Genomic DNA, 15,318 nt, shown 5'->3' with positions numbered 1-15,318 from the left:
TTTACACCTTCCCTGAGTGATTTTGTGTTCCATCTACAACTGAAAGCTTTTTGTTGTTGAGTTACTGGAATAGTCTGACAGCATCAAATGGTTTCTACTATGTACTGTATACTGTATCTGGGTTCTACTGCATCTTCACACAGCAGGCAGACCACAAAATTCCAGATGTTGCCCAGATGTTGCCCTATGCAAAAAAATATTTAGTGTTACACTAAAGTGAATTGAAACAAAATTCTGATGTCTAGGGAGGCAAGGCTGGGAATAATATTTCTATGACAATTTCTTGATTGAGCCAGCAAGAGCAGACTATAAAATCGGACACTGTCAAATCTGAGCTAGAGAAACATCTCAATGTTCTCTGCCATGATTACGTACAGGATCAATTAAATTGCATCTCCAACCCATTCATTTACAGCTCTAGTAATTTTGTGTGTGAATAAAATCACACACAAAATCTGTCGTCCCAGATCTTCTATATGACACGAATCTGTCTCTATTTTTACACAAATGTTGACCTTGAGGTCAAGGTAGACCTTTTCTTTAAAGGCTGTATTTGCTCAGTGATAAACATTTCAGCCACACATTCAGCCAACATTTCAGAATTTTAACCCGCAGCATGGTTTAGTTTTAACCCGCCTCAGTCACAGGTGGTTTTTAACCCGCAGCGTGGGTGATTTTAAACCTGCAGCACAGGTGATTTTTAACAAGCACGGGTTTGTCTGACTAATGACTGTAGGACTGTTGGTATGTCTCACCAACGTGAACGTATGCATCCCGGCTCTATTAGCTCAGTGGTAAACATTTCAGCAATGGCGCAAGGGGACCGGGGTTCAAATCCGGGGTAGAAAGTTACATAGTAGCTACAGCTTCAGTTACATCTCTATCCTGTAAAACCAGCAGACTGCAGTCTGGTGGTGATGGGATAATACCGCACCAATATCACTGGTGTATTATGAAACTATTAAACCTTAATCATTACCCTGGGTGATCTCATTGAAGATTTAATTTCAAAAGAAACATTTTAATATGGTCCTTTGATGAAAAAGAATATAAATCTTGCATTAAGCTCTCAGAATGGAATGGCATGTGCAGCTTTGAGACCTTTAGTAACCTCTATTATAAATTCCCCCTCCCAGTTGAACATTAACAAAAAATAACTTTCACTCTGAGAACCTTTAGGTCGTATCTTTTTGAAGAGGGGGATAAAATAAATCACTCTTTCCCCTCCAGTGAGAAAAAAAGCCATCTAAAATTCAACACAGTGATCATTTGTTACAAAATGAATGGTGGTAGGGCAAACACTTGCAATTGGAAGAAATCAATATAGCATCAATATTTAACTGTTGGTTTTCATCCCGGCTGGTGTCTGGGACCAACTACTCTCACTGTCACTTACAAAGAAGAAAAAAATCCTTCTCATCTGCCTCACCCTCTTTCTAAATATAGGATTTGTGAGTATAGAGCAGTGGCTCTCAAGCCGGGGTCTGGGGACCCCATGGGTCCTTGAAGGGCCCCCCAGGGGTCCTTGAAGGACCCCCCCAGAAGTCCCCAGTAGAATGAGGAACAATTTAACCACTTCAACTCTTCTCTTATGAGACTTCGTTGCACAAAACCCTTTTCAAATGGTGTATGGTCCGCAAACAAATACCAATTTGGGCGTCCTTCACTTGAAAATGTTTGAGAAACACTAGTTTACAGAACAGACCTGGTATTGTAGGCAGGTATCCTCAGGAATCAGGGATGCGAAGAAACATAACCATTGCTCACGCACTAAGCTGCAAGCAATCAATACTTTTATGATCTTTCTTCACCATCTATCCACCCATCACTTTCTCCTTTCCTATAATTTTCCACTGTGTGTAGAAGACAAAAACAAATCCCACCCGTGTGAAGTAAGGGGTGCAACTCCGTGTGGGGGTACCCGGAACATCCAGATCCCCAGTAATCTGAGTTCCCAGAAGTTTTATTTTTCGCCACTAGGCGGGCGAGAAAAAATGAACTTCTGGGGAAAAAAGGAACGTATCCCTGTGAGGGAAGTACGTTGCGCTCAGAATCTGAGCGGACACTCCCCTTTCCGGTCTGAAGCACTGTGCATACCATGAAAATAGTCCGAAGGGAATCCAATTCCAAATTGAATTGTAGTAGGCCACCACCGCTCAAGGAGCAATTGTTTCCCTTCCGTCTTATTTAGATGTAGCGCCCACTCCATGTGGAACCCGCCCCTGTCTTTTGATTCGCATTTCATTTGAAACGCAACGCACTGGCACAACTGTGACACCAACCAAATGCAATTTCCGTGCTCAGAGAGTTGAGCCAGAAGGCAAAGTTCTCTGTCTACTGAGCAATCTTCGTTCCTACTCTCACCTATGGTCATGAAGTGTGGGTCATGACCGAAAGAATAAGGTCGCGAATACAAGCGGCCGAAATGAGTTTTCTTCGACGGGTGGCTCCCTTAGAGATAGGGTGAGAAGTTCAGTCACACGAGAGAGACTTGGAGTAGAGTCGCTGCTTCTTTGCCTGGAAAGGAGCCAGCTTACTGTACGTGGTTCGGGCATCTGGTTAGGATGCCTCTCGGGCGTCTCCCTAGGGAGGTCCTCGATGCACGTCCCACTGGGAGAAGACCCCGGGGCAGACCAAGGCGCAGTTGGAAGAAATACTCACTGGCCTTGGAACGTCTCGGGATCCCCCAGGAGGAAGTCACTAATGTTGCTCTGGTGAGGGATGTCTGGAACACTCTGGTGGAGCTGTTGCCCCCGCGACCCGACTACGGATAAGCGGTTGAAGATGGGTGGATGGATGGATGAACCAATGGAAAGTTCAATATATTGGATGGATCCACTGAAACACCAATCTGGGAACCCATCGGCCAAAAAAAGGAAAAACTGCCCATTTGGAAATTGTGTGAGCCAACAGTCTGTCGCGAGAGACTACTGAAACAGGTTTTTTTTCAATAATCCTTTAAAGTAACGGGCTATTCAGGATTTCCACCCACAGTGACGATATTACAGCTTTTGGTGTTAGTGCATGTTGTTCCAAGAAGACATTCTGATTAAATCTGCGTGCGTGCGCGCGTGTGTGTACATTCATGAAGGCCAGGGAGGGACCAACAGAAGAGATCTGGGACACAGAGTAAAAGCTTAAATTCTGGGCAGCTACCGATCCACAGAGACTGGTTGGCCGCCTTTAATTAAGCACAGCGATCCCCTTCATATTTTATCACCGTCATTCATATTCATCATGACAGTGTGGCTGGAGCCACAGAGTGGGCTGTCTCCTTTGGGGACAGGCTGTAGGCACATATGGAAAATTCCAGGCCACTTAAAAGTAAATGCAATTCGGACGGACAGACAGACAGAGACACAGAACAAGAGAGAATGACAGAAGGAGCTACAGTGATGCATCTAAATTAGGGCTGAGACTAACTGATTCATTTTGATTAAATACTTATGGAAAAAATAACGTGATGAAAATAATTTACTTACTTACTTTATTTAATTTTAATATACGCATATTACGCATTTTAATTATAAGTAACACAAAAATGTTTTCACTGGAAGGCATCAGGAATACAGATCATACCCCGGTGCACTGACCCAACCAACAGACAAACCCCAGTGCACGCTAAAAAACTTCTGAGGTCAAACATTGATATGCGATTAAAAATGTGATTAATTTCGATCCATACAAAGCCTCTAATTAATTGGATTATTTGTTTTAATTGAGTCCTAATCTAAATGCACAGTAATCTGCGTCTTGTATTGAAGTTGAGCAGTAGTGTTGTTGGCTCTCTGATGTAAATACCTCAGTGCTTCTGTATTCAGCCACTCAAGCATGCAGTAAAACTACAACAGCGAAGTCATAAGGCGAGGTGAATAGGGAAACATTTTTAAATAATATCTATCACAATGAAACTTCTCCAGTTGATTACTTATATTAAAACTAAGATTTTTTGTATTACAAGTTTTCTGAAATTTAAATATGCAAATTATGCATTATATGCGCTAATTTGCATACATTTCGGGACAATAAATCTGAAGATCGGATAAAGCCAGGTTCAAAATGATCATTTCCTTTTGTTGACACATTAGAGACAAAGAAAATTACAGATGGGATTTTTGATATCTCTAATTATCACTCCACAAATCAGAAATGAGTGTCAACAGGCATAAAAAACCCAATTTTCGGCATGTTTTTAGGTATAAAATGTGATGTAAATCAGGCTGTGAATGATATATCAACAAATCCATCTGTAAATGTCTGCGGAATATAGTTATGAATAAGACTGGAACGTTTGGTGTATGTGAGTTCAACTGAAGTGGAGATTCTTTGTCCCAGGTATGAGGAAAACTCATTTTGAGAAAACGGCCTTTAAAGATTTGTATTGTAAAATTCCAAAACGTTTTATTTGAAGCCACTATTTTGAGACAAAATATCTCATCCAAACCTTGGCAACAACATATAATGGCATATATCATTGGAAAGGTCTGGACCTCGAGCTGACTGTGGTCTGATCCAAATATGGTCACTTACTTTGTACCAACAACCAATCATGAAAATAGAGATGGTGGATTTTCACCCAGAAAAACGAGCTGTCATTGGCTAAAATATTTATCAAAATAAACATCTAAATCTGTATTTTGAATGTGTATTTTGCTTTAGTTTGAAAGAAAACATGTTTAGGAAGCAAAATAGCAAAAGAAAAAAAAGAAGAAGAAAAATCATGATTTCACCTGTAGTGTCTCGCCTAAATAAAACCAATGGGTGCATGTCACTGCGGAAGTATGGCTGATACACAAACCTAAGCATACAAAACTCACCCTCCTTTGATGTAGTCAAGGAACGTGTGCTCTGACTCCACGCTGAACGACAGCACTGACACCTGGGAAATGGAGACCAAACTGATTATCTAGCAGTTGCGCTGAATCTTGGGCGATTAAGGAAAACACAATTTACCAATCTACACATTAGCGGCTGGCCCTGGGGCTAACCACCCATAACGTGATTTACCCAGGCATCGGGTGACATATTAGCCAAGCCACCATCCAACATTCATCTGATTGTGAGTTGATGGGCCAGTGTGATGGATGAATTGTCTCTGATTTCAATTATGCAATCAGATAGCACAGTGCTTGGGCAATAACAATGCCGTCTCTCTCTCTCTCTCCCATAAACATCTTTCACTGGCACTCACTAATAGGATGTATACTCTTATTATGGACTCGTTTCTATATTCAGCCTTGATTTGGGGCCATTAGAATGTTTTCCTCATCTACTACATCTTCACCAATCTGCATGAAAAGCGCTGAAAATGGAGATAGAAGTATTAAGAAAGCTGAACCACTTCCTTAGGGATGAAGGTAAACAAGACTAGGTCAAAACCTTGTACTGTGTATGAAACCATGGCCTGGACAAGTCAATTCCCATCCTATCCACAGTCTAAAAACGACCACCAAAAACCTGGTGTAGAAGACATACAGTATTTTTGCTGTCGGGCAGAGGAAAGAAAACATATCTTCATAATTCAGCTTTTTATGTTTTTTATTTTTTTATTTCTGCTCTACTACTACAAGAGTGTCGCACAAAAGTAGTGAAAATAGCCGATCTACATGTTCACAACAATTTGCGCCGCATCGGCTATTGCCATTATTTCCAAAGTGGTTACGTTTGTCATTGTCATTGGGTTTTATAAATACTGAACCAATGAAAAGTTCAATATATTGGATGGATCCAACACAGGTTCTTTTTTCCATAATCCTATAAAAACGGGATATTCAAGTTATCACCCCACAGTGGGGGAAAATTACAAGAACATTTTGGTATTCTTAGTACTTGTCAGATTAGATTAGTCGATTCTCAGCTCATCCACAAAAACAAACAAACCAGACCAAAACCTATATCGCCAGAAAACCAATGACGTTTGCAGGCAACAAGTAAAGTGCTAAATGTTTCTGAAGGTTCCAACTAAGTAGACTACTTAGTTGGAACCTTCAGAAACAGTTAGCAATGGCATACAGAAATGTGTAATTGCTGTCAACAACGGCAGCAGCAATAAGGCCAATATGCACCAACAAGCACCCACATGTGACTTTAATTAATAACTAACGTTAGGTGGGTATATACAAGGAACTTCTCTCACAAGGTCTGTGCGCAGGCACACTGAGAGCTGCAGAAAATGTGTCACATTGGTACACACAAAAAATACACATGCAAAAGGAAGATAGTATACATGAGCACAATAAACTTAAATACCAGGTGAAATGAAAGATATTTAGTCACTCTCACACGCATGCATTTATAGGGGCAGGGTGGCGCTGATCTCGATCATCTCACACTTACCGTCCCTGAGTTGATGTATCTCTTTTTCTTCAACTTCTTCTTGGCATTCACCACCTAATATCAGTGAGAGAGAGAATGTAAAGAATCAGAATGTAAACTTCCAGCACAACAATCCTTTTTATTCAGCCGTGGGCAAGTTATTAAAAAAAATTGTGCTCCTCCTGCATTTCTGGGAGGGTAATGGCGCATAGGGAGCGAGTCCAATAACTGCAGTAGGCGAGAGAGAGATAGCATTGATCGCGCCTGTAGGGCGAACGCCGATTATTCAGGGAGGCTTCATGAGAAGCAGAGCACTGTACTGTACATTTCGCATGAATGTGCAACAGAACCCGGGGACAACAAGAATATTGTCCCATAACTTGTATATTGCTGCTGGAAAGATATAATCCCAAATAAACAGCAAACGGGCAAGTGATACACACAGTTACAGTGCAGTATATAGTGCATTAACTCCCTGGTATACAAGAATGTGTTATGTACACACAGGGAAGATAAGACACCCATACGCCCACACCCACACACTGTAAATGCTGTAGTTGCAGCCACACTTATAAAAAAAAATACATTAATTCAGCAGAAGTTTTTATTAGAGATGCACGCACGCTCACAGCCGCACACACACACATACACATACACACACACACACACACACACACACACACACACACACACACACACACACACACACACACACACACACAGTAAGCAAGGTTATGGGCGGAACATTTTGATAGGAACAGTGTTCCTATTAAATCACTATAAAATAAAACGTCACTGTATTTACTGTAACATTCTAGGCTTGAGATAAGGGGTCATGGGCTATATCCAAGCCATTAGTGCCAAAACATCTCTCCTGCTCATTCTACAGTGTGTATACAGTACACATAACATAAAGGACCTGCCTAGGGTGAACTGTACTGAATAATAAGTCAAAGGTAGGACTGTTCCTTCTAGCCTGCTCCTTCCCATATTGCACACCCACCCTCTGCTCCGCCTCTGTGATCCTGATGCTACTCCTTTGAGATCATGCTCTGTAGAACCACAGCCATCATTCACTGCCAGGGTCACATTAAATCGCAAAGCCATCACTCTCCATTACCGCTCCCCTGTAGGATTAGGCTACGGTCAACTCCAGCACACCTTAGGGACTTAAAGCTCTCAGGTCTTACGTATGCATGTTGGATTGAGCGCACTGGGAGCTACAAAGGGGTAGAACTAAGTGGTCTTTCAAAATCCAGTTCATCGTCAGTGGAAGAGGCAGGGTTGTTAAGTTTGTACAGCCATGTTTTCAAATTCAGCCATTTCTGGGGGACTGAGAGGCCAAAAGTGAAGAAGCTGTCCTATTCCAGCTTCCTGATTGGAATCCATTCTCCAACAAGGGCTCCTGAAGGTTAATTCATGCACCTGCTTCTGCCATGTCAGCAGTGGAAAAGGGCAAGTCTGCATGCCACCATTTGCTCACTTACTCCATCTCTGTCTCTCTTTGTCTCTCTCTCACTCTTGATCTGCCTGGCCCAGCACTCCATACGCCCTGCTCTCTCCTTCTCACTTCCTCCAGGAACCCTCCCTCTTTCCTCAAGCCGCCTCCGTGACTAATCCACTAGCTAATATAACGTGGCAAGTGTTTTAATGAGCAGGGCCCGGCATGGTCCTCCCGGGGCCTAGGCGTAACACCCAATCAGTCCCACAAAGGGTTGTGTAAGGGGACTCCAATCACAAATTCTGTTCTGTTGCATTCTGCTTTCTGGACTCTCATCTTGTCCAACCTCGTCCAGCTTACATTGCAACATGTGAGACTGATGGGCTAGTGAAGTCCAATAAAGGAGAGGCCATATAGTGGCCAACTGGCCATATAGGTTTACTAATACTAGACCAAATACTTTATTGTACTGGCCTATGAGATAATGTAGTCTCTTTCTAACCTCGCCTCACCAGGCTTTCCACCACCTCGGAGGAAAGCTTGGTCTCTGTTTCAAAAGTCTGTATGATCCGGTTGGGAGTGGATGATATCATTATGTCATGTAAAGTCAGGAACAATCAAACGGAACTTCCCTTTCCCTCAAACTGGAAGAATAACAATAAAAGCTCATAGCTCAAGATCATATACCCTAAATGAAATGGTGCCCAGGCTAGTCTCTTTCTCTTATGCTTCCACTATCCCATGGGTGTTAGATAGTCATTCTCAAACCTTATAAACAATCATGACGCTGTTTATTGTTTTGTTGTCAACCTGGCATCCCTATATTTTTGGGAATATCATTATAAGTGGATCATTTAAAAAAATAGCAAAAATAGTATAATAATAGATACGAGAACTGCAGACACATGGACGGGCAGAGATATGTCCTTCTTTTTGTGGCAAGCACGTATTGCATTTGTTCCTTGAAGGAAGCAAAATGTCCCCTTGTGGGAAAAACAAATCTTGAACTTAAACTTGAACTCACCTCATAGCTGTTGAACTGGCTGTGACCCCGACACAGCTCTTTGTAGCTGGTGATGAATTCACCAATGAAATCGTGGCTAGAAGATATATAAAAAACACTAGGTCAAATATTTTGTGCAGTCTGATCTGATGGGTTAGGTCACTTTCCCTAACCCCAGGGAAAGTGAATGAGGTTCAAATGCCAAGATGTCATAATAATTTGCATAAGTTACATACATCAATTTATAGGTGAGAGGATGGTTTGGAAAAAAAGTCCCCTGCTTCTGTTTAGCCTAGAACTGGAGGTCTAGAACTTGGGATCATGTGATCAGGGACATCACGCCGGTGTACTCTGCAGGCCAACACTGGCGTGATGTCACTGATCACATGAGTGGTATTTGCCTTTACGTATACCTGGTTTTCACCGTAGCGCCACCCACCTGAACTTAAGACACAACCACAGCTGTTGTAGTATGATAATAAGGGGAGGGGCTGATTTTAGTCACTAAAGCTGTGTAAGGCTTTCAGCTTTCAGGAAGAAACCAAAGATACACAGGGTAGACACATTTGCATATTATAACTACGCCTGGGGGTCTAATAGACTCGTAATGTTAACTCCATAGACACATAGAAAACAGAAAAAGTATGACGTAATCACTACTTGTGCTTGATATGGCAGTGGTGTCAGATTACATGTATATATAGGGGCATTACCTTTAATCCTCCCTACACTAAAACATATCGTCATTACGTCACCATCGAAAACCAATTACACACTGGCATTGGGTCCTTTAATCCACATCTTTATTATATCATCATTGAGAGCTATTTGTACCAGTTATACCCTGACGTCATATGCTGTTACGATACGTACGCATCAAACGGGGCATACGCTAAGTAACCACAGTATACCGCTAATCAACTTACAAATTACATAGAGGTCCTTTAATCCACCCGACACTGATCGACATATACGTCACCATCGAAAGCCGTCATTCATTCGTATTAATTACAACATTACATAATTGATTGTTGTTAATTACGTAACGAAATAATGCATTTGAAAAAATAAATAGAATTACCTTCATGTTCTTCAACAGATCTCAAAATAGTGTCAGACAGGTAAATACTTTTCAAGTAAGTCATAGAGCTGTATTATAGATAGCCAGGACAAATCATCAGCATATTCCTGTGCAGACTAACTAATATTCCAGGACAAAATAAATCCTTAGCCAGGAGAGACTAAAGGGATTGCTGAGAGCTAGTGTTCCACCAAACCGAAGGTAAACCCCAGAACAAGAGCAAGGTATTGTTGTTGAAAGAGACAGAAAGAAGAGGAAGATTGCAGATCTTATTATTCCCAAACATGTGTTCACGGGAAACTTCTAGAAGATCTCAGAGAGGTTATAGAGAGATAAACTAAAAAGGGATCCAGGACACTTCTAAATCGATAGAACTGTATTTCTTTTATAGATAGAAACTTCACAATCCTACTTTTTTACCTCCAAAAACTAGGTACGTAGCAAATAGCTAAAGCTAATAATTCAATATTTAAAACGTTCTTTCACAGAGAAGTTGAGATTTGACAGTTTGTAGCGGTCGACAGTACTTGCGCGCTCCGCTTGTGCACTAGTAGGCCATTTATGGCCTACTTGTGTGCAACAAGCAAGTAGGCACTCGACAGAGTGTAGTTCTAGTTATTGTTATATTATTGTCTCTGGTTATCTGATTGCACTGATGAGTTCTCTGCACTTCTACTGTTTTTGCACTTCATGGTGTGCCGGTTTCTATAAGGCCATGTGACGTCATGCTGTGAGGCAATCACGCTGTCATTCCGCCAAATGAGGTGCTTCCATGCTGGGCGTTTCTTTCATAACACCATGTTTGCAACTCAAGCAGTAATCAAGACTTTATCTTGTGTGTGTACTGTAGGTGTGCGTGTGCGTGTGTGTGCGTGCGTGTGTGTGTGTGCGTGTGTGTGCGTGCGTTCATACCTTCCATCTCTGTCCCAATCATACACTTCCACCTTGATCGTCCTGCACGCAAAATCAAAGGCAAGGAGAAGAGGATTAATGTTAGTGAGCACATTGATCTAACATCGCTACATCAACGTCCTTCAAGGCAAATCTCAGAACCTTCCAAGAATGTCTCCGGACTAATTAGGAGATGCAGATAAGCTACCGGACTCCTCACTGTGTGCGTTTGGTTAAGCAGTGAAAACAAGCAATTACCGCTTATTAACCGTTAAGTAGAAGCTGAATTAAATCTTTAGTTAGCCTGCTCTTTGAGAACACATAGGCTATTGCATCCACACAGATGAGAATCTTTGTGGATGCAATCAGCGGGGGAGTGAAACACAAATCAATTTCATTTAATTTCAACCTTTATTTTGTAATTCTCTGAAAACACACTGAGGGCTGAGACCCTCTTTTCCAATGGTGCAGCGATTACTTCCTAAAAACTGAAATATGCTGTACAAAGTTACCGGGCAGCGTGGAATACACATTAGCTGATAACTGGCTTTCACAAGGTTAACAGGTTATCTTTAGCTTGTCTCGTAGCGCAAAACAGTCAATATACTTATCAGAGTTAACTACTTAAATCCTACTGTATACACACACAGTATACTTTGATATACATTAAATAGCGGAAACAGCCAGGTCAAACATGTTATGTTGCATTGCATTGTGAGCTTGTAGATCTGCTATTATCGCCAAATGTTCGCCAATTTTCAGTGTTCACCCACAATTTACAATTTAGGCATTTAGCAGACGCTCTTAATCCAGAGCGACATTAAGCAAGAACAAAAAAAGCATGGGAATACATCACATAAAAAACATTTATCATGAAACATGCGTAAGCTAAGAAAGTAACAGTGGAATATCTATATAATGAAACTATACATATAAACTATACATATATACTTCTATGCTATACATAATTATGTACTATGACGTGCAGCTATGACTACATACAATGCAATTATAGTGTTGTCTACATAACATGCTATAAGTCTGTATCAGATGCTATCTAAGTCTACAGAAATGCTATCTAAGAGGGTAGGGTAAGTGCTATGGGCCATGATGGAGTCTGAAAAGGTGGGTTTTCAGACTACTGCGGAAGATTGGGAGTGATGCTGCAGTTCTGACTGCAATGGGAAGTGCATTCCACAGTTTTGGAGCCAGAAGGGAGAAGAGTTTGGGACGTGTGGAGCGTTGTCCCGGCTCCCACTATGACATGCCCAATAGGGATATGCTAGGGTTGGCGTGGTTAATGCAAGGATATTATTGAATTATTCATTGAGAAAATGTACTTCACATGCAAAGATCCTGTTTCAACAGGGAAGAGAGAGCTGAGCTGAACATTTGGAAAAAGTGTCCTACGTCTGCCAAATAGGCTATAGACAACTAACCACATGGGAGGGAGGCAGCATATTTCTTTACAAGCTCCTAAAATAAGTGAGAAGGTGAGAAGCCAAAATAAGTACAGTATGCCTGAGATGGAACCCATTCACTAAGAACAGTTTATACAGTTCCTACTCAACTAACAGTGATAGAGAGCTGACTTAGGCCACGATGCAGCTTCTGTCAATCATGCGTCCAGTGGATTGTTGAAAGTAGAGAAAGTGGTGTGCCATGATAACTACACCTGAACCCATTCTGTCTCCAGTGTATACGTTCGAACAAACATGTGCAGGTCTTATACACTTACATGAAACAAAATGGTCCATACTCCATGCTTTTGACAAACCCTAGTTTTGAGCCTTAATATATCAATATAGACAATACTTCTCAGTATCAGTAGGCATATTAGTTTCTTGTTGCCCAGGTCATAGCAGAGCAACACTCAATCAATTTGTACATGCGGTACAATTTATTTTAGTGGAAATGGGAAGCATTTCATTTTTATGATAAATATTTAAGCCAAACCGTCGACAGCTACATGTGAGACAAAACTGTGCAAAAGAATCCCCAGAACCATTTCATGCCATTTCACAGCCCCATGGCCCCATAGAGAGCATCTGAAGCGCAGAATGGAGAGTACACAGACAAGTAAATGAATGCCAGCTGAGATAACCTATGGCACACACACCTGCGTGATATCAGAAGTTGAGAAAATGAGCTTTATCCCAAACTGTGCCATTTGACGACTGTTTGGCCACAGGCCTTGAGTCAACACTGAACACTGCATTTAAACCATACTCTCAATGAGAGTGATGTTGTAAATACCTCCCATTATGTCACAATGGAGACCAGCTCCATTCCACAGCACAGACAATATGAGAGTTTACTTATAAACCTTGATTCTTGATTCAAAATATAAATAGAAACACGCATACACAGTTTTTTGTTTTTGAAAATAGGCTAAATAAATTTGGTAACGACGGGGGAGGGAGATAAGGTGTCACCGTGACAACAATCTTGCTCATAAGTTAACTGTCCGTTGCAATCCAAGACAAAGACATATATATATTTTTTTAATGCCAGTGGTATCAAAGAAGCAAAGCCATATGACCTTACTTTATTACTTTTTATGGTACCCGGAAGACTTACCCCAAAACATGCTCGCCCTCATATTTCTTTTCGACGACCGCATGCTGGGGTGTAAGAGTAAGATTAGAAATAAGTTTAGGGTTAGGCATAGTTTTACTGCGGTTAAGTTTAGGATTAGGGTTCGGTTTACAGAGGTTAAGGTTAAAATTAAGGTTACTGAGGTTAGGTTTAGGAATACCAGTTACAGACCGTGCTGAGGTCGCCAGGTTTGCGCCAGGGGTGAGCGTTTTCGTATTCCTTTTTATTCAACATTTAAATGGACCATCTTAACATTTGCTGTAACGTTTCTAAGCCGTGCAATCTATTGGCATGACTGAAATGTGGGCAATGTTTGGACTATAGCCTATCGTACTAACTAAATAAGATAACATTAGCAAGTGCACTGACTGGTTCTCTGTAGAAGATGCATGACTGGCATGCATGTGTGGTGGCAGGTACTGCATGCAGCTTGCGCATACACACATTATCAATGCTGGCACATGCTGGAGGTGCTATTATGAGAGGGAAAAACTATAAAAAAATTATAATAACTACCGTTTTGTACCAATTATTTCCCCCCAAAAGAGACCCACAAGACACCCATGTAGGCCTACTGTATATTATAGCTGTATTGCTGTAACAACAAAAATATGCAAATACCAATTTTAATATTCCAAGCATGACAAGAACTGTGACATGTGTGGGTACAACTTTGTCAACATGATTCCAGTGCCTTATTGTTCCAAACGCTTGTGGGAAGGGGGAAAGGATCGCCTAGCGTCTGCAAAGATTTCATGCATTACCTTCTCCCACACTCCCCGGGTTTGTCAGCCAGGGTTGGTAAACAACACCAATATTCCTTGCTTATAGAGCGTCGCAGTCCCTCCCCCTTTCAGAACAACGAGTGGCCCAGGAAATGTTTCTCCATTCATTTTCTCCATAGGCTTTTCCTTAAGTATTTATTTAAAGACAGTTACGCCGCAGGAACAAAGCCAACTCGGATCGTGACAAATCATGACACTGAACACAATGTTTTGGGCCGATCAAATAATTTATAAGAAGAAAAACAACAAAAAAAGTGTTGTAACCTGCCGTTTTTTCTACTTTCTAATTATTTGTTTGGCCCAAAACATTGTGTTTATTGTCATGATTTGTCACGACAAGAGTTGGCTTTGTCCGCAGTGTAAACGTCTTTAAATAAATACTTTCTGAAAAGTCTATGAGGAAAATGAACGGCGATTTCTTTTCCGGGTCTCTCGAGGGCCATTATGTTAAAAATACCTTTTGCCTGTCATGATAACAACATTGTAACTGTAAATGCCCCTAATTATCCTGTTTGCATAATCCTCGTCACTGCCAACCCCTACTAGGGGAGGGGAGGGTGTAGACAACCATTAATCATAACTATCATGTCTCTTCTGACACACATGGAGTAGCCAGCCTGACAGTGAGGGGTTTCACTGAGAGGGCATAACACACACATAACACATAATGCACAGGAAATCAGGAATACACTATCCCTCCCTGGTGAATATAGGCACCCCAAACAACTTGTATAGGTGTTGTATAGGTGCAGCAACAGAGATCGCCCTCCCATGCAGGCTTCCCATGCGTGAACACAGCCATTATGTTTGTTGGAGAGCCCAGCCAATCCCGAGGAATCAAACTTTTATTTTGCACCGCCCAGACACGCCTAAAAACTACATGAGCTAATAGAGTACTGGCATCAAAATACTGTATACTTAAAGTATCAAAGTGCTCATTATGCAGAATGTCTCATTTATTTTCTAATGTTTCTGAAATTGTCGCATTGCAACTCGCTTGGCATTTTTTTTAATAGAAATAGTATAAATTGGGCTTACTTGGTTAATGTTTTGTAATAATTATATAATTTTATAGTGTTAGGGATAGGTACCTGTAACTACTGTATAGAGTGGAGTAAAAAGTATTTGCCTCTGAGATGTAGCACTGAAAAAATGGAAATACTCAAGCAAAGTAAAAAATAAACGCCTCAAAATTGTACATCAA

General features: G+C 41.2%; 1 protein-coding gene across 1 annotated transcript in view; it reads right to left on the bottom strand.

The window, feature by feature from the left end:
• cpne5a (copine Va) overlaps nt 1–15,318 on the bottom strand; it is an 86,262-nt gene that overhangs the window by 13,225 nt on the left and 57,719 nt on the right. The window contains exons 10-13 of the mRNA XM_080764256.1: nt 10,753–10,794; nt 8,781–8,856; nt 6,337–6,390; nt 4,818–4,879 (exon numbers count right to left, since the gene is read on the bottom strand). Coding sequence (XP_080620382.1) covers nt 4,818–4,879; nt 6,337–6,390; nt 8,781–8,856; nt 10,753–10,794 — 234 coding nt within the window. The remainder of the gene's footprint in view (nt 1–4,817; nt 4,880–6,336; nt 6,391–8,780; nt 8,857–10,752; nt 10,795–15,318) is intronic.

The sequence above is a fragment of the Protomyctophum bolini genome (assembly GCF_963924005.1).
Source record: "Protomyctophum bolini genome assembly, chromosome: 5".
NCBI classification, from domain to species: Eukaryota; Metazoa; Chordata; class Actinopteri; order Myctophiformes; family Myctophidae; genus Protomyctophum; species Protomyctophum bolini.
This window is presented reverse-complemented; position numbering and strand designations above follow the sequence as displayed.